This window comes from Salmo salar, chromosome ssa03, assembly GCF_905237065.1.
Source record: "Salmo salar chromosome ssa03, Ssal_v3.1, whole genome shotgun sequence".
NCBI lineage: Eukaryota > Metazoa > Chordata > Actinopteri > Salmoniformes > Salmonidae > Salmo > Salmo salar.
Window position 1 is genome coordinate 58,504,237 of NC_059444.1, and position 21,425 is coordinate 58,525,661.

At 40.0% G+C, this 21,425-nt stretch overlaps 1 protein-coding gene across 1 annotated transcript in view; it reads left to right on the top strand.

The window, feature by feature from the left end:
• LOC106600813 (syntaxin-1B) overlaps positions 1 to 19,327 on the top strand; it is a 61,561-nt gene extending 42,234 nt beyond the window's left edge. The window contains exons 5-10 of the mRNA XM_014192509.2: positions 3,118 to 3,191; positions 7,407 to 7,515; positions 9,025 to 9,098; positions 9,385 to 9,522; positions 11,006 to 11,116; positions 11,658 to 19,327. Coding sequence (XP_014047984.1) covers positions 3,118 to 3,191; positions 7,407 to 7,515; positions 9,025 to 9,098; positions 9,385 to 9,522; positions 11,006 to 11,116; positions 11,658 to 11,738 — 587 coding nt within the window. The 3' untranslated portion in view covers positions 11,739 to 19,327. The remainder of the gene's footprint in view (positions 1 to 3,117; positions 3,192 to 7,406; positions 7,516 to 9,024; positions 9,099 to 9,384; positions 9,523 to 11,005; positions 11,117 to 11,657) is intronic.
• Positions 19,328 to 21,425: the final 2,098 nt, after the last annotated feature.

Sequence of the window (21,425 nt, forward strand, 5' to 3'; positions counted from 1 at the left end):
GTGAGACAATTCATCTGGAATATAACAGGGGAACTCTTTGTTATTTATTTTAATTTTATTTATTTAACATTTATTTAACTAGGCAAGTCAGTTAAGAACAAATTCTTATTTTACAATGACGGCCTACCTCTAACCCTCCCCTAACCCGGATGACACTGGGCCAATTGAGCGCCGCCCTATGGCACTCCTGATCACGGCCGGTTGTGATACAGCCGGGATCGAACCAGGGTCTGTAGTGACGCCTCTGGCACTGAGATGCATTGCCTTCGACTGCTGCACCACTCGGGATCCTAAAAGAGATTAAGAGGTGGAGATATTGTGAGGTGGGTTGAGCAGTTATATTGACAGCTTCTTATGAAGCTTAATGAAGCCTTTATAAATCCTACATAGATGATTCACAAATGCAAATGTTATACTATGGGTGATATAATAGGTCCTTACATCTGGTGCTTTCGTTTGACATTCTTTTATTTCTCCATTTTCTCTTTATTGTTTTTGGAAATGCTCTTGGGGAAGGTCACACAGAGAGAGAGAGAAAACCAATGTTAAACGATGGTGCACAAAAGATGTTTGAGTAATCACATACAGTACACAATAGATTATATTGGGAATCACATTATCTGGTAGTTGTGAGAAACCCAACATTTGCCCATAAATATGCATCAGGAATGACCTGTTTTTTCCACAAGCTTTTTAAGGACACTGCCTCTATTTAAAAGGGTCTTGGCAGGATCCCCCAAATGTGTTGTTTGGGATCAATATTTAATATTTTTGGGAACATTGCATTTGTTCAAAAGGAGATGGTATGTCATAAACTGACAGTTTGACATCCCAAAATCCTGCTATTTCTCTGTTTTGTTGATCCAAATTAAATGCACCAAGGGCATTTTACACAGTTACATCACATTTAGAACACAACTGGAAAATAATGTTTGGTTTGTGGTCAGCAACACTATGGGCCCGATTCACACAAAGGAAATCTATTCCTTTTTGACACATTTTGATTTAAAGAGCAACTGCCCCTAAAAAGCAACTTCTCGTTTTGAAAATGGCCTACAGTGCCTTCAGAAAGTATTCACACCCCTTGAATTGTTCCACATTTTGTTGTGTTACAGTCTGAATTTGAAATGGACTACATTCAGATTTTGTGTCACTGATCTACACACAATACCCATAATGTCAAAGTGGAATTATGTTTTTAGAAATGTTTACAAATTAATAACATTTTAAGTTGAAATATCTTGAGTCAATAAGCATTCAATCCTTTTGTTATGGCAAGCCTAAATAAGTTCAGGACTAAAAATGTGCTTAACAAGTCACATAACATGACATTAAGTATCCAGACATTGAGTATCCCTTTGAGCATGGTGCAGTTGTTAATTACACTTTGGATGGGGTTTCAATATACCCACTCACTACAAAGATACAGGCGCCCTTCCTAAATCAGTTGCCGGAGAAGGAGGAAACCGCTCACGGATTTCACTATGAAGCCAATGGTGATTTTAAAACAGTTACAGAGTTTAATTGCCGTGAAAAGAGATAACTGATAATGGATCAACAACATTGTAGTTACTCCACAATACTAACATAAATTACAGAGTGAAAAGAAGGAAGCCTGTACAGGACAAAAATATTCCAAAACATGCATCCTGTTTGCAATAAGGCACTAAAGTAATAGTGTAAAAAATGTGGCAAAGAAATGAACTTTTTGTCCTCAATACAAAGTGTTATGTTTGGGGCAAATCTGAGTACCACTCTTCATATTTTCAAGAATGGTGGTGGCTGCTTCACGTAATGGGTATGTTGGTCATCTGCAAGGACTATGGATTTTTTGGGGGATAAAAAGAAACAGAATAGAGCTAAGCACATGCAAAATCATTGAGGAAACCAAGTTCAGTCTGCTTTCCAACAGACACTGGGAGATAAATGCACCTTTCAGCAGGATAATAACCTAAAACATAATGCCAAATACACACTAGAGTTGCTTATCAAGAGGCCCTAACCACATAAAGTGAAGTGCTACAAAAAAGGTTTTCATGTGATCATATGTGAAGTTAATGTGATAACGTGACGACATGTAAAGCAACCTGTGATAACATGAAACTATACGTGAAAATGTAATCACAGGTGAAGTGTTCCATGAACACAGGTTTTCACATATTACATTTTATATAAAATCATGTGATTTTCCACATGTGAAATCATGTGTTTTTTTCTGTAAGGGCGACATTGAATGTTCCTCAGTTGCATAGTTACAGTTTTGACTTAAATCGGCTTGAAAATCTATGGCAAGACTTGAAAATGGTTGTCTAGCAATGATCAACAACCAATTTGACAGAGCTTGAAGAATTTTGAAAATAATAATGTGCAAATGTTGCACAATCCAGCTGTGAATTCAGGCTGTAAAACAACAAAATGTGGAATAATTCAAGGGGTGTGAATACTTTCTGAAGGTATTGTATATTTATAATCCCCTTATCCAAACTGATTATTCATTTACCTAGGTCTTATCAATAGCTCTTATCAGTTTATGAATTACAGTGCATGGAGATGGTGTTATTTCTATCGTAAAGAAGATATTTTTCCACTTGGAACCGACAGGTTCCTCGACCTTATTAATGATTTCCTTGCGCGTAAAGGTGGTGGAATTATGAGGGAATTAAGTCAAGGTCAGAATAAAGCGTATCGGTAAACACACCTCTGCCACACCTCTAGTTCCCCCCCCAACCGAACAGGTGGTTTAAGTTCAAGGTCAGAATACGCTTAGAGAGAAAAGTGCATAAAAAGGGAATTAAGTTCCATTTACGCCATAACTCGGGTCAGAATCCTCCCTATCAGGTTTGGTATTGTATTAAGTAAAACACCTATATCTGTTGTAAAATAGCATACTTTTATCATTAGGCCTAGGCCTATTTGTAATTCTAGCATTAGCACATTGCCCATGACATACTAATTGCTCCACCCAAGATGGCGAAATGTTAGCATATTAGCATGCTAGCTATAGTACCTGACTGTGATGGGGAGGTAACTGACTGAAGTTCAGTGGAAGATGAGCAATCTCCTTTCCGTTTGGCGGTTCCATTGTTTATTTCTCACAATTTCTTGCCTCTTTCCCAGCAATCGAGCAGAGCATTGAGCAGGAGGAGGGGCTGAACAGATCATCTGCAGACCTGCGAATTCGTAAGACACAGGTGAGTCACTCACTCTATCTGCTGCACATCCACTGAGGAGATGCCAAGTACCAAAAATGTGTTGATCAAACATAAAGCTTCTGGTGTATCATAAAGAAAGAGAATACACGGCTTCACCACAACTTTAGCCTTCTGCCAATGTAACCGATGTGAAATGGCTAGTTAGTTAGCGGTGGTGCGACCTGAAGGAGTTGTTCCCCTTGCACTGCAACGGCCGTGGCTTTTGTGGCGCGATGGTAACGATGCTTCGTGGGTGTCAGTTGTTGATGTGTGCAGAGGGTCCCTGGTTCAAGCCCAGGTTGGGGCGAGGAGAGGGACGGAAGTTTTACTGTTACACCAACTACACTTTTGCAGACCTGGCTTTGAAAAAGAAACGAAAAAAAAATACTATTTGAATACAGGTCTGGATTTAAAGCCTTATTGTTATTGTACCATGTGGCCTGATGCCTACCCATAACACCACTACTTAGGCCTAGAGTATAAATCTTCATATAGTAGGAGACTTAAGGGATACCTCTATGAAGCGGGAATTCCAAAGGCCTTCATGAGCATGGACTGTCATGCACCACTGAATGTAAACGCTCATTGACATCCATTTATCTTTTGACATGATAGAAAAGGTGTTAAATTGATCATGTCATTTCAATGACTGATGAACTAAGTGATTATATAGCACATAAGAAAGGCCCTATGAAAGATATATTCAAATGTACTTTTAAGATTAAACAACTTGGCATATATCAAGTGTTTCAGAGTCGAAATGTGCTAAAAGAACGAATGATTAAAGATTAGGATAAATGTTCCGCTGGCTTGGGGTAGGTCCTCCCCCTTGAGTTGTAACCTGTTCTCAAATTAACCGGTGATGGTGAATGAAGCTTCATTCTCAAATTATGATTCATTAGGTTATGACGTCTGCATGAGGACTAATTATCTTTCACATAAAAACACATTTAAAAGTCTTTGTTTAGAGTAACACAAAAACCAAAGGTATGTTCTTTGAATATGAAGTGAAATTATGATGGCACCACATTCTCTGAATGGAATTGTGAAAGATTGTCTGACTGCTCAATGACAAACAGTTATCAATTGTGGTAGGAGGGAGAGTCCTTTTTACCTTTTACCGCGGTGGGCTAAATCAGGGTCACAGAGTGTTTCTTGGTAGTTTAAACAAATCTACTTTGAAATCAAATTATACACCTCACACACACATGTTATGGGCTTTAAAAAAGAAGACACCTGTGCCATGTTAGATATAGAGTTGAAATGTATTCAATTTTGAGTTTACACCCCAATATTACACATTTTATATACTGAACAAAAATATAAACGCAACATGCAACAATTTCAAAGATTTTGCTGAGTTACAGTTCATATAAGGAAATCTGTCATTTGAAATAAATTCATTAGGCCCTAATCTATGGATTTCACATGACTGGGCAGGGGCCACCCGCTTGGGAGCCAGGCCCACCCAATGGGGAGCCAGGCCCAGCCAATCAGAATGAGTTTTTCCCCACAAAAGGGCTTTATCACAGACAGAAATACTCCTCAGTACCGGTGCCACTCCCCTCAGACGCTCCGACTTGTGTAGGACCCCAATGTGGAGGCCCTGGGCTGGCGTGATTACACGTGGTCTGCAGTTGAGACCTGTTAGACATACTGCCCAATTCTCTAAAACAACGTGGTAGAGCAATGAACATTGAATTCTCTAGCAACAGCTCTGGTGGACATTCCTGCAGTCATCATGACAATTGCACGCTCCCTCCAAACTTGAGACATCTGTGGCATTGTGTTGTGTGACAAAAGTGCACATTTTAGAGTGGTCTTTTATTGTCCCCTGCACAAGGTGCACCTGTGTAATGATCATGCTGTTTAATCAGCTTCTTGATATGTCACACCTGTCAGGTGGATGGATTATCTTGACAAACGCAACAATGCTCACTAACAGGGGTGTAAACAAGCATGTTAGAGAAATACACTTTTTGTGCATATCGAACATTTCTAGGATCTTTTATTTCAGCTCATGAAACATGAGACCAACACTTTGCATGTTGCGTTTATATTTTTGTTCAGTGTACATCACAGAAGGCGGAACTACAACAAAACCATTTGACATAGAAACACCAGATTTTCAGCAGGTTAAAAAAAAGACATGTTTAGGAATGATGAATTAATGAAAAATAGTATTAGCATTTCACCCAGGAGACCACTAGTCATTTGACTGCAGGAACGGGCTATGAGACCTTTGAATAAGCCGCACCACTACCCTGCAGTATGAAAAGGAGGAGGTATAAAAAGGAGCGACACAGCGACACTGCCAACATTATTCACATACAGTGGGGTCTGAAATTATTGACACCCTTGATAAAGATGAGCAATAATAACTGTATAAAATAAATTATTCAAATACTAAGCTATACTGTGTGTTCGAAACATTTGGAAAATATGTTATTTTATACTAATACAATTGCTCTAAAAGGTAAGGGTTAAAATTATTGACACCCCCTAAAGATTCTTATAAATAAAGTAGTCAAAAGTTTAGTATTTGGTCCAATATTCCTAGCACGCAATAACTACATCAAACTTGTGACTCTACAAACTTGTTGGATGCATTTGAAGTTCCTTTTGGTTGTGTTTCAGATCATTTTGTGCCCAATAGAAATTAATGGTAAATAATGTATTGTGTCATTTTGGAGTCACTTTTTTAAATAAATAAGAATAGAGTATGTTTCTAAACACTTCTTCATTAATGTGGATGCTACCATGATTATGGATAATCCTGAATGAATTGGGAATAGCGATGAGTGAGAAAGTCACAAGAGGGTCAAAAATCATACCCCTAAGACATCTCACCGTTACCAATAACAGAGGAGTAGGATTTTTGACCCTCTGTGACATCATTATCCACGATTCATTCGGGATTATCCATAATGTAGTCGTTGCGCGCTAGGAATATGGGACCATATACTACACGTTTGACTACTATATTTATAAGAATCTTTAGGGGTGTCAATAATTTTGACCCCTACCTTTTTGAGAAACAATACTGTTACTTGTTAAACAAAATCATCTCTTTCTCTGAGCAATTGTATTAGTATAAAATAATATCATTCCCCCTATTTTTGAGCATCTAATATAGTTCAGTATTTGAATTATTATCAAGGGGTGTCAATCATTTCAGAACCCACAGTGTACCAATACAAGTACAATGGCAAAGGTGACATTTGCCATATCAAATCACATGAACAACTCTAGATACTCAGTATTACCCACCTAAACATTCAATCAAGCTGTGCACTGAATTGTGCCTTTTTCAAAACAACACCACTTTCCTTTAAACCACCCAAATGTTTATTCATTTGAAATTCAGATCATCTCACTGTGAACCAATGTTCTTCAGAGGTGGCCAGAAAGGACATCTGTCATTGTAGGCTCTTGACTCTCTCAACCACCTGATCCTCTGACTCACTGCCACTAATCCAGCCTCTCTTCCATCCTCACCATAGCTACACTTAGACAAAACGGGTTCCGAAAGGGTTCTTCGGCTGTCCCATTAGGATAGCCCTTTTTGGTTTGAGGTAGAACCCTTTTTTGTTCCAGGTAGAACTATTTTGGGTACCTTGTAGAACCATCTGTGTAAAGGGTTCTACCTGGAACCAAAAAGGGTTCTTCAGAGAGTTCTACTGTGGGGACAGCCGAAATAACCCTTTTAGGTTCTAGATAGCACCTTTTTTTCTAAGAGTGTACCTCGCCCTTATTCTCTGCCTTGCATTGTTAGTGGGTTATTCAGGCAAGCGGAGAAGGAGACACTGCTAGGCTGAATCTCAGGCCTTCCCTCCAGCACACAGTATTGAGCCATCCTTGCTTTGACCCCTGCCTGTATTATTTTCAGCAGTAATTCAATGCACAAGGCTCAGTGATACTCAATGATCCCCTCTGGTGGTCGGAACGTTCAACTGCCACTGTCATTGACTTTGCAGCATCAGCAAAATCTCTAACGCAGCAGCCATTATTTGAATGGAGGTGCATGTGTGCATACATATGAAGGCGTTTCTGCCATTTTCATCAAGGGTATGATTGATGTGCACTGCAAATGGCCAATTAGGCATCATCACAGTATCAGATGGTGTTGATTTACCTTATTTGTGATTTTCTTTGCTCCAGTGGCCACTCCCTAACCCCCCCTCTCATCTGATCTCCCTGTGTCTGACCTTTTAGCACTCGACGCTGTCACGCAAGTTTGTAGAGGTGATGACCGAGTACAACACCACGCAGTCCAAATACAGGGACCGCTGCAAGGACCGTATCCAGAGACAGCTGGAGATCAGTGAGTATCTGTAGCCCACCATCCTCATAGGGCACAGTTAATACACCCCTGACATTAGATACTATACTCTACATCAGGGATCATCAACGAGATTCAGCTACGGGCCGATTTTCTGTTGAGCGGATGGTCGGGGAGCCGGAACATAATTACAAATCATTTGTGGACTGCAGATTAATCTCATGAAGCCCAAACCGATATAATGTTTGACTAAAACATTATAATTTCAAGCCTTGCTTACACTTGTATACAATCACGTGTCTCTCTATTATGCGTGGGAATATTTGGGAATATCCAAATATTTGGGAATATCTTTTATATCCAACAATTATTTATTTTTTATGTAAACTTTTTGTGGGGGCGGGGAGGGGGGCAGAAAAATTGGGGGGACAAATGATTCCACCCGCGGGCCAAATTCGGTCCGTGGGCCGCCAGTTGGGGAATCCTGCTCTATATAGTATCTATGTATGGAGATACTATACAAGTACAGTTCATAGTGAATAAAACCATACACAGACATTACAGTATATTGACATTATCAACCTAGATTCTCTCTTTTAGGGTGGATTAGGCCTAGATTTTGTTTAGCATTCTTTGTCAATTACTTTGTTAAAATGGCTGCACAAATACAACACAATTGATTGGTTGATTGATTTTGTGATTGGTAATAAATCAACAAGACTAATGCCATACACACACATGCTGACAGCAGACAGGGTAACACCGACTGACAAGGAGGTACATTAGTATCTTACACAAGAAATAGCCAGAGTTCTTACTAAATATACACTGGTACCCAACAGTGCAGACACAAAAATGGGCTTTGCAGACGTAAGGATATTTTCAAGGCAGCCCCACTGACCTGCATATGAGACAGACTGGAAATCACAGACAGTGAGTATCCTTTTAATACTGAAGTACACAGATACAGACACTGGCAAGCGTTTCATACACAACTCACAGCCATAGTGACATCTGAGATCCAGACATCATCTACTATTATGCCTAGACACAGTATTTTTCAAAGACTGGGACAGATTTAACAGAATAGATGCATTTGAAGTTTATTGAGACGATACTAAGTAGACAAGAGATTTGAATGGCCACATATGACCACATATTAGCCAATGATAAGTTGTATAGTCATGCAGATTGCAAAAACAGAAGACCTTCCTTATAGTACAGTGATAACTTCATTGTAATTCAGCTCGCACATTTTATTTAAAAGCTGTATTTTCTTTCATATTATTTCATTTTGAATAATATTTTTCGGATACCTTAGAGCTTTAAATTGATCTAGATTATTCTAGACATCTGGTTAGAGATACATGCTCTTTTTTAATTACTGCCCAGAATCTGTGCTGTGCCTCAAATTGGCACTAAAACGGTGGAAATGTGTTGATTTAAATAACTAAACTGTAAGTGCATCAGGCAAAGCATTATGATAATTTGTTGGCAATATATTTCATTGTGTGTGTGTGCGTGTGTCGTGTGACTGTGTGTGCTCGGCAGCTGGGAGAACAACCACCAACGAGGAGCTGGAGGATATGCTGGAGAGTGGCAAGCTTGCCATTTTCACCGATGATGTGAGTACAACACCTGAGCCTGGCCATTCCCCATGGCAGACATATATCCACAGTGAAGGCCTGGGGACCACAGACACTAATAACCTGTGTTGCTAGTCATAGCTAACTCGCTACACCTGTCACGTTTGCATTCAATAAACTACTGCTATGTTGACTAGTATTAGTCCTCATATGAATTTTAACAGAAGAAGAATGTTGATTATTACAGGTGGCAAAAGAACACATTCGAATCCTCTTCTCTCCTCATCCTCGGTCTCCTTCTCAACCCTCTGTTTTGGGTCCTTAGATCAAGATGGACTCTCAGATAGACAAGCAGGCCCTGAATGAGATTGAGACCCGACACACCGAGATCATCAAGCTGGAGAACAGCATCCGCGAGCTGCACGACATGTTTGTGGACATGGCCATGCTGGTCGAGAGCCAGGTAAAGTTTTGTTTTTATTTGAAATGTCTTTAAAAGATGAATGAATGAATAAAAGCCCAGTTTTATGCCATTAGCCTTATGTTGAGCACAGAATAGATTTGAATCGGCCTAACTCACACCAATATCAAGGGTGTGGTTGAATTCTGCACCAATGGTATCAGAGTCATTTTGTGATGTTAAAATGAAAACATTGGGGCATCTATGTATCTTCAAACTGAGCCTTACATCTTTCATAATGAAATTCGTCCAACTGTGATTTGGTTTTTGCCACGATTGACTGAGAACGGGGCAGATATTTGGAGCTGAGAGTTGAACATATGACATTTAGCCTCAGGCGTGTGGGTTCACAGGCATATTTGAGTAATTGTGCTTTGAGACTAGAGAAGTGTTGCATGTTATTATTCTATATTTAGATGGAGACTGTGAGTAAACACACTGTTGCCTAAACTAGTTCCACACCAATAGGCAATGCTGTGTAGCCATTCAGATAAGCCCTGGCTACAACTGTAGCGTTTTTACATCCTGGTTTCATCAGTGTAGCCAGCTCTCTGCTGCTAGTGTTCAGTTATCTTAATGAATGGGTTCTTACAGTATGTTCAGGGTTGTGGCTGTACGCAGTGGTTGCACTTAAGTTGAAATGGTATAGCAAAGACAGAATACCTCACATGAATACTGGATGATATTCTAGATTTTTTGTCTTAAATGTGTTAGTAACATACTACAGTTTATTCCCAAAATTATGACAACTTAATTAAGTTACATTTTCAAATATTGTCATATTTACAGAACATTTGTTAATATTACATAGAATCTCTATATGTGAGATACAATATGAGAATAGTATGCTGCCAATTTCGATTCTCACTGTGAAGAAATGACCGTTGACTTCCACTAAGAGCCTATGAATATCATCTGGACGACCTAAATTAGAAAATTGCTTCTGGGTAACAGGGAAATATGGTTTCTAAGTTTAGCTCATGCACTATAAACCGTTGGTGAGTTGGATTATTTCATCCAAACTACAATAGGGAGGAAAAATGCTTTTGAGTGACAATTCTTCTCTTTCTCTGGGGGCTTTTCCTCATGGACAATATGCAATTGTGTATGATGAATAAACATAGGTACTTAGCTACGCTCATCTCATTTATGTATCAATACCGTTGTTTCCTTTGGCAACATTATGCAGCACACAATATTAAAAATCCATCGTTAGACGGAAGACAACATGTAGATGAGAATTGGCTTTATCAATATCACTTACAGTACTTTGTAACTGGAATAAAAATGAATAGAAAACGTATATTTGTGCTAGAAGCTTTGTTTTGGATTCGAAAGAACAGAAATACGATACCACACATGAGCCTTAAAAAAACATGGGGCGGAAACATATGCGCACAACGTGGTTGAGGCTAACTTCAAGTGGTAATAGGTATTCTCCTCAGTCCGCTTGCATTTTGATGACGGTGCTTTTTGCTGTTTACAGGGAGAGATGATTGACAGAATTGAGTACAACGTGGAACACTCCGTGGACTTTGTGGAGCGGGCGGTGTCTGACACCAAGAAGGCTGTCAAATACCAGAGCCAGGCTCGCAAGGTAAGTCACAGGCTCTCCGTATAACATGGCTAACGCATATATTGTGTATACGCATAAATACAGCCACATGTTTTATCACTGTTACGTTGCTGTAACCCACATCCCATACTCTCATGAGGATGTATACATACTGTACATTGTAATATACATACTATACGTATGACATCATATAAACACACACACACATACTAAAAGAGGCACAGCATCCTCCTACAGTCAATCATATCACAAAAGGTTCATGCCCACCACCCCCTCATACTATATTATTAAAGAGTACACACACACTCACACACACACACACATCGAATAATAATAATATCCGCCACCGCTTCATGTACAGCGCATTCCACCCTCACTCACACAGTACCTCAGTGATTACCAAGCGACCAACCTCCACAGACAATGTACACACTAATGTGTTGTATAGATAAATGATATTGTACCTTACCGTAAAACTGTCCCGTAGCATGTATACAATCACAAGTGTGTCTCCCTGTGTCTTGCTAACACCATCACCGCCTTGTCGTCCCCCCCCATGCAGAAGAAGCTCATGATCATCGTCTGCTGTACTATTTTGGGAGTCGTCTTGGCATCCACTATCGGCGGATACCTGGGCTTTTAATGACGACAACGACGAAAGGCGGCCACAAGAGAAAGAAAAAAACACACAGAGAGAAAAATATCATATACAATATCAGATAAGGAAAATGTTCTAAAAGGGGTGGGGTTGAAAAAACAAAGACAAAAAAACAAAACCGACATTATAGCTGACTAAATACATAACATATACAAAAAAAGAGGGTACAAATAAACAAACAATTTGCAATGTACATGTAAATGTATTGAACATAAGAAACAGCACATGGGTTAGCTACCTGGAAAGAAATATGACGTAAAACATTTGTTTTTTAACATTTGTTTTTTTTTGGGGGGGGGGCTCCAGGACAGTGCCAATGACTGCTAAATTGTGTGTTGTTCCAGCAAAGGTAGTTCACTTGGATGCGATTTTAGAACATAATGCACAAAACTGGAGAAGGATTAGGAGGATCGGTGTAGTTTATTTCATAGATACAATAATCCCGTTTCGTTGGGAGAGACTGACTTTGGTTTTGCTTGAACAGTGTCTTTTAGAGACTTCTCATGGGTTGATTATTCCTGTCAATCACGTTAATCAGCCAGACAAATTAGTGTAGTCAACTTGAGTAACCCGGCAATAGGCTGATCAAATCTCCTAGATAGGCAACAATGTCTTTACTTCGACCAATAGGGACAAGAGCTTACACCCATGGAGCTGTTACTACGGCAGATGAAAGGCCCTGGCTGACAGACAGATGGAGGCGTGTACTTTAGGGCGTGGCACTGCAGTAGCAGGTTTGAAAAACAACTGACAGTTTGCAGGTGCTCCATCAAGGCCCTTCTCTGCTCTTATCCATACAGTAGGAGCTTGGAGAGAGGAACGTCTCTGGGCCTTCAGCTAATTCCATATGCCTGCGGCAGAAACCAAATTCAGAGAGAGATTAGAGAGGTGAGACGGGAGGGGTGAGGTAAACCGACGGTCGAACTATGCAGTTTTGACAAAGAAAGCCGACCAGCTCGAGTTTTCCCAAGGATGTTAAGAGAGAACAGACAGAGAGAAAAAAATGATATTATAAAAGGTTGCAAGATACACCAGAGAGGGAAGGAATAGAGGGAGGTGAAAGAAAGAGAGACCTATAGCCGTCATGCCTGTTCTACAGATTAGGAACATATTAAAAAGTAAAGATGAAAATTGAACAACGGAATCTCAAAACTTGAAATGCTGGCAAGCCCTGGTGCAGAGTGTCATGTCTTACTTTGGAAGTGGTTAGTTCTACTGTGGTCGTGTAGTGTGTGACGTGTCCTGTGACAAATAGTCTGGCCTCATATTTCCTTTATGGATCTTTAGCTATATTTTGCATTTTGCCGTTTTGCTTTATTTTATTTTCAAAGATACAAAACATATAAGCAAATGGGTACTGTGAATGGAACACGTTTGTGTGCCCCTCTTGTGAAATTGTATTTTTACTAAGCAGAGATATAATCTTAAAAAACACGCAACTATAGAATCTATTCATAAAACATGTTAGGTATTAATAATTGATCAATCGGTCGGTCATGTTGAGTTTTTAGGGAACCTATTCAACCCTCCGCTTGAGTTGTTTGGGTGCTATTTCACGAAGATGGGCGTTTCCCTCTTAATTTCCATTGATGGTGCTGACCTATTACCAGTTCAGAATGGCAAGGTCAGGAGAGAATACTGGGCTCTACGATTGCACATTCTACAAACTAATGCCATTTGAATTCAGGCCCACGAACAAATATGAATGCTGCTACATTTATCTGAAGGAGACAGCTCTACCTTGCCAAGGAAATATGCATGGCAACATGATACGGATGTCATGGTGACTCTGTTGAAGCCAGCACTGTAATGTCGCAGATTAAAATCCAATTGCGGGAATAACTGAATCAAAATCATGACTCACGAGCCTCTTGCCCTCAAAGTCCCAATTCCCTGGCTTGCGTTGACGGTGTTGGCCCCGACTAGATGAACTAAAGCGTTCTGACTGTTTGGGGTCACCTTCATGGAGTAGTGTCCCAGTTTAGTTCATATGACAAGGCCTTACCCCCTGTGATCTAGATTGGACATGGACCTAATCAGAATGTAGAATATACTCTACGATCAATAGATGTTGAGAAAGCAATAACTTTATTGCTGGTGTATTGATTTGATTTGAATATAGTCAATTTAAAGATGAACCCAATTATCCTTTGACGTTAGCTTCCTATATGTAGGAACTTCATAGGATATAAGTTGTAGCCTAGAGGTTAAGAGCGTTGGGACAGTAACTGAAAGGTTGCTGGTTTGAATACCTGAGCTGACTAGGTGAATAATCTGTTTATGTGCTCTTGAGCATGGCACTTAACCCTAGTTGCGACTGTACTACGTTCTGGATAAGATTTTCTTAATTTCAAGTGCCCAAACAGACTATGCTAGTCCCCGCAAGATGAAACTGTGTTTTCTTGTAATTGATACTTTGACTGTATAATTGTAATAATTGTAAGGAAAAAAACAATGTTGTCAAATGTTTTCGGGAAAATACTCATTTTGTGTTGAAAATGTCCTTAATATTGTAAATTCAAAGGGAGGAGACAGCTCTCAGTTTTCTGAACTTGGATTTTAAGATGGAAATGTAGCTAAATTCAACATTTCCAAGTGCCAAAAGTGACTCTGTTCAGTGTAAAACCAAAGGCGCATGAGTTTACTCCATGAGTGCCCCAACACAGAGAATCACGTTAGTTTAACCTTTGGACACTGAATTGTCCATTAATGCACATCTCACAGGACATTGGATAGGAATTAGCATACCTAATTCATCTTACCTATTGGCGGCTACAAAATCAATACACACCCACCCACCCTTCACAGTTAAATGGTCATTCCCCTGTCATTGTCATCAGCAAGGAACATTATTTTCTAAGTCATCGGTTTCTTGGTGAATTTCTAAGTCAAGTGGCCCAATGATGGTCATCCCTGACTGACTGTCTGTCATTGAACTGTCTCTGTTGTTGTCCAAACTTTAAACTATAGTAACTACATTCAAGTTATGTTCCACTTTCAGCTCGGTGGCCAACCAAATCATGGCCCTTTCCAGTGCTAAGTAGTAGTTAGCTGATGCTTTGTGCTAAAGCCTGCCATTTCATCATAAGGACAATACTTGCAATAAATAGGAAGCTGAAACCTTAAATGAAATGTTCAGTCATTTCACATATCCATGCAAAAGGCTCTTTGGTTCTGAGTGTGAAACAGTGGCCTTTGATAGCGGGCTGTCCTTTCAGAATGGGAGTTTGCATTGCTGACTTTTTTCATGAACAACCACATAACTTTGGGAGATTGGCACTCACACCTTGGAACACAGTGAGCAAGAAACAACAAAAAAGGGCCTCTATTTAAACATGATTTAACTTCAGGACTAACCCATGTCACTGTTTTCTACGTGCATACCGGTAACCACTTTTGAGTTCTGTACAATCTCGATCACCACGAGACGTGATATTTCAGTCCCACCATGACTTAAAGGCTCTAATATTACTTTGGTGAGCCTCTGAAGTCCAATTTGTATCTTTCCATGGCAAGAATGTCTTGCTGCAGCAAGAGACATTGAGGGCAGAGGAATGGCGAACGGGAAATGTAGGTTCGTTCGACCAACATCTCCAGCCACAGATCCAGGAGGGAATCTGACTGTAGTCCTCAAGTCATTCCAGCACTGGCCAGCATGTTCTTTTTAAAGCTTCTGTGTATTTAATTGTGTCCAACCACTTACATGTACAGTTAAAATGGGGTTATATTGATGTCGTTGTTGTTTTTTTAAAAGGAATATGGCTAGGGAGCCCTTATTCTTATTAAGGCATGCAACTTTCGGCTTTGTGAGTTTGCATGGTAATTTCTGCTCTCAATCATGTGCGCACTTTACACTCTTAAGAAAACACTGTCTATCACGTTCACGGTTTATTTATCGATCGATTATTTATAGTTACTCACTGGGGACGGGGTGAGGGGTTGTAGTTATATCGCTGCTGGTGTCTGTTTTATCGCAAGTCTACAGAGACACCATATTGACAGTGGTACGTCCAGGGGGGTGATCTACGTATGTACGAGTGTTTGTAAACCTCTGGGTACTGTTTGGTGCAAAATGTCGTCCCTCCCTTCCTGCAGAGTACTGTAGTGTGCGGTTTTCCCCCACCATGGCAGAACCCCGAGTAGTAATTCTGATACATTCCATCCTGTAGCCCTCTTTCTCTCCCATGGCATCTATCCCACTTTGCTTCGTGTGCTTCTATGGTGGCGTATGCGTCCTTTGTGAGGAAACGTTAATCGTGAGTCTTTAAGCTGCGACTGCAACTTGTGAGCTCCTAGGCCTTGTGTGCATGCCCCTCGTCCCTGGCAACAACAAAAAGATGGTGCGTGTGTGTGTTTGTGTGTGAGCATGAACGTTTGTTTGTGTACAGTATGTGTGTGTACGTCTGCGATCGACGCAGGCCAGTTGCATCACACTCTGAGCACGCGACTAGGCATAAGGGCTGTTCGGGTTTAGCAGGTCCATGGGTTGTAGCTGTTGAGTTCCAGTTTTATGTTGAAAACAGAACAACAACAAAAAATACACTATTTTAATATGTAACCAAATTCAAACCAAAGCATTTTGCCCCACGTGTTCTCAGTCACCTGATCAAAGAGCACAAAGAAAGTCAAGTTTACAAAAAAATGCTTATAATATAATAAGAGTAATCTAGAGTTATCATCCAGATTATCTCCCCCCCCCTTCAAATCATTGTATGTTGTTCTGTCAGCTAATTGATTCAAACTTCTGAGTTGACTTGTTGAAAAGACTTCACAAATTGTCCTTTAATCATTTGTAGTTTGTAGTCTTTGTGGTTGTAATAGTGAGAAGAGATGCATAGTCATGTGATGTACAAGGAGTCCTCTTACACGTGGGTCCAAAGGAGACAACAGTGACGATTATTATTTGGTGAGACACATATCCCTATCCAAACTTCTGTGTCGTCTATACACCTGTCTTTATGCACACAATATATACATGTTTTTTGTTATGGCCTCTTTAACACCCAATTCAACACTCACTTGCTTTGCTTTCTCTGTGCTGGCAACACACCTGAGCTGAGTGTACCCAGATCAACTTTGGTGAATATAAGGGCACTGACCTGGATGAACCAAAGTATTCTGTTTTTATTCCTGTATTGTTTTGAACTTAAAAGATGTATCGGGTGTGCGGAACATCGGAATGACCTCCAAACGTAGTGAGCATAGAGAAAGCATTCTGTAAATGAGTGGAGAATAAATGACGGTAATGACCTTGCCATCTAGCTTCTGTCAGTGCAAAGCCTTATCAGTGCAGCCAATGGAAAGGAAAACCTCTTCTGGAAAGGGTTTGAATATGGTCTTGAACTGCAAATATAACCAGTTCGATCTTTCAAAATGAATTACCTGTTTTATATTATCATGGTTCATATTTGGGGTTTCCCTGGCTATATATGGGCACCCTTACATATTTGCTTGTTGTAGCCACAAGAAATTCAAGGCCCTATGCAATGGCCACTGGCTTTATCCTCACCGTTATGTCAATATTCAAACTGCTTTCACAGAAGAGGTTGCTCAACCAACTAAATCCTCTTCGGAGATGCTACTTTCTATTGTGGTTTACTAATGTGCTACTGTTATTTGCCACAATGAAAGCGTTTGTTGTTTTCTTTGCTTTATGGTCCTATTCTGGAACATACTCACCATATCTCACAACAGTATTCCTTTGTATCAGTGTTCTAATTGGGAGTGGGGTTGGCAGTGTAGGAATGATGCCCCCGAAATTGTGACTTCAGAAAGTTGATTATTATCTGAATGGTCATAACAGTAGGTTAACAGAAAACTGAATAGATATTACATATATTATTATAATGAAAAGAAAGTGCAGTAACATTTGCAAACTGAGGGAGATGGCAAAATGATCAAATGCTAAACTCAAAAAGTGAGTGATTATATTATAGCAATGATTTAAAGAAATAAAGGAGTTATGTTAACAAAAATAATAGTAGTAATATTGAATGCTCGCAATTTTGTTAAACTGAACTGGATCTTTGTGTCTTGTAATTATTGTAAATACTTCAAAGAGAGAAAAAATGACTTGCATGTCCATGTATAAAACTACTGAGAAACTTGTTCCTGTCAAAGTTGTGAAGTGGTTCGATCTCTGCCCTATCCCCACTGTCCCCCCTCTTTGGACTGACCGTCTGTACATATATGTTCTTTCAGTTTTAATGCGTGTTTGGAGAGTGTTTGGACAAAAGAAAGAATCATTTGTGTGACCAACCATATCAGTCAAAAACCAACCAGTTTGATTTCATTCAGAGGTATCCGTCTCTGATGAATAGTGCTTCCCTCCATCCCTAGTAAGAAGGGAGTGGCAATGTACATATTGCCATGTTGTCTCAGTTTCCTGCTTCCAGGCCAAATATGAACTCAAACACTTTCTTTGTCTCCAATTATTAGCTGGAAGTCAGCCAAAAAGAGCCCTGTCATTATGATTGGTATTGTCTTGTATAATGACAATGTCAACCTTGTCACTTGGCTTTGGGCTTCTTCTCATGGGCCCAGGGTCTCTCATCGCTGTGGAAAGTATACTGTGGTGAAAAAAGAAGTCCTTCTCTTAATTGAACCTGCCATTATGTAGTGGTCATGACATTTAGAGTCATTAAGTACTAATTTGTGTGATCTTTAATGTCTGGCAAGTGTTGCAACTCTCCTATATTCGTGTGCATAGGAGAGAAAATGATTTCCATTGTCAAAATTGTAAGAAGAATTTTTGAAATGAGTTAGGCTCTGCGTTGAGTTTTGTCCTCTTTTGTATTGATATCTTAGCGCGTCAGATGCGAACAACTGAATCACCTTCTTAGGAGTTTGAGAGGATTTGTCCCAATTGTGAGGCAACCCAAGGAGGTCTGATCCTCAAAGGGAAAATTGTGTCTCATACTGAAAGATTGGCCTGTGACAATACAGAAATCCACTTTTATGTGCAATACAAAAGAAAAAGGGCTTTCTCTAACATGCAGAAGTGAGACAAAATTATTTCAGACCTCGGTCGACCACAACACAGTTTTGGTTGCAGATTGAAAGCCACAGTTGGTGGAAGTGATTTGAAATGTGTAACAACACAGGCAGAAGAGAACAACTCCATCTTGTTCAGTGAAAGTCAGTTAGAGGGGGTTGTCAGGGTGGGAGAGATCGAAGTGAAACAAGAAAATGATACTGAGAGAGACTGAAAAAAAGAGGACAGTTGGATCGCTTGCTGCAACTTTGACTGGAAATGCAACTTGTGTCCCGTTTTTTTTGTGTGTGTGTGTGTATGTGTGCGTACCGTAATGTAAAAAACTATCTGTCCCTCTCTCTCCCTCTCTTGTACTGCTGTTTGCTGTTCTGTTTAGTTAGTGTGATGTGCCAGTATCTCCCCTCCTCTCGCTCCCTTTTCTCCATGGATCTTTAAGATGACAACTCTATGCAGATGCTGTCTTTTATAAGTGTGTCAAATTTTAATTTAAAATAAAAACTATTAAAAAAAAAAAACTAACCCGACAGACATATTGAAATGATAATAAAAAAATGAATAAAGAAAAGGATTGTTCAGTGTACCCTCGCAGTGGTTGGTCTTCATTACTGTTGTCAGTCTCCATTGCTATAGTACACAATGGCTCAAATTCAATTGTATTATTTGCCAATTATGTTCTTAGATCATAATCTACCAAACATATGGCAATGTAATGTTATTTCATGTTATTTTGAATTAGGAATATGGGATATTAGTTTGTGTTAAGCATCCTCATGTTATCCTATCAACACCTTGTCATGAAGCATTAAGTGGGTCTGAAGTCCCTGGGGCATATTCACTGGGTTTTGAATGAAGTCACAGTGAGTATCTCTGTAGACCCTGATCGCCCTCCACTGGATTAGCAACATCTCAGACAACTCTTCACTGTGATATGCGAGACTTGGCAAGCATTCGGACACAAAAATGGCTGCTGTGCGTCACTCCGGTAAGTCAAGTGTTACAAATTGGTTGTGGGTGAGGTGACTGAGTTCGCTCCTTACAATTTAACATGTTTTGACACCTAGTGAAACGCACAATATAAATGTCATCCATCATTATTGTATTATGTCAGTGTTTTTCCTTGCCATCCAGTGTGTTTTTAAAGGTGGACTAGGCCATATTGAGGAAGCATCTCAGAGCAGATCTATGATCCGGCCCTGTCCATATTATTCATTAATATCCAATAGACAAAACTGATCCTATATCAGCACTCCTGCTCAGACCCTTTGAACAAAGTACTTTGAACAGCTGCTCAGCCATGTTGTGTGGGTTAGCTCCTCCAGCACACTGCCCATCTGGTTCCCAGCCTCCCAAAAGGACCATTAGGAATCCATGACTCACGGTCCAGTCTACACATTATGACCTCATCATTAAGGCATGCAAAGACATCCCCACTTTGATCACTCACCCTGGTGCAAATTCTATCCCCATCACCTCATGATGGCTACTTACCATTGAGGAGGGATGAATGTTATGTACAGTACACTGCTGTTCATCTGTCCTCTATGTGCTGATTCTAATTAGTTAGTATGGGCATCTGTTAAATGACACGGCGCATACTTTAACATTTGAATGTACGATACTTTACACAAGGTTTTGGTGAAAGACTGACACAAAACCACAATGAAATGAGCTGAATGGGGAATTCAAGATGGGGATAAAAGGAAATGCAAATAAAAAGGCCTGTTTTTGATTAACTAAACCATTCCCATCTGTGTCAACCACACTAATCTAGCTCCACCAATCAACAAAGGAAAACGGCAACAACCAATTTGAACATTACTGAAAAGAACACCTAAATAAATACAGTACTCCATTTTGTGCAGGGATTCAATAGTCTGTTACCTCCACATCCACATGCTGTACTCCCCCACTACCCTCTCATGGCTGCACACCCAGACTCTGTCTATATCCCAAATGGCACCTTATTCCCTACACACTGGGCAAAATCTGGTTGAATCAATGTTGTTTCCACATCATTGAATTCACGTTAGTTGACAACTCAACCAAATGTAAATTAAAACTGGATGTTGAACTGATGTCTGTGCCCAGTGGGATCGACCCTCGTCAAAAGTAGTGCACTGTAGGGAATAGGGTGCCATTTGGGAATCTGTAGTGCCTCCTTCATGGAATCAACAAAACACCAGGGACACAAGGCCCCAGACAGTGATGAATGGCTTCCTCTGACTGAACTCTCAGGACAGTCACAGTCCTTGTTCCCCAGGGGGATTTGCCTTGATGCTAGACTCCTCTACTCTCCCATGGTACATGGGGTTTGGGTCACATCCATCATTCCGAATGGGCATGGACATTGGGAAACGGATGTGGGATTCACTGCAGACCGCTCAGGTAAACTGACTGAGAGAGCACAAATGAACAAAGCCTTAAGTGATCATGATGGTGAATATATGTGTTCTTTATTCTATGACGGGCCTTCCTGACTGAAGGGAATGCACTGTCATAGAATAGAGCCCCCAAAACAGGCCTACTTTAACCCTGCTTTTAACAGTTCATGATTATATCAATTAAATACTATAGGAGTTTTGGAAATATTGAAGCAACCTTCAAAGACATTGTGACTGTTATTAAAAACTTAAATACATAAAGTGTGAGGAGCTGAAGGACAATTGTAATTCACAACA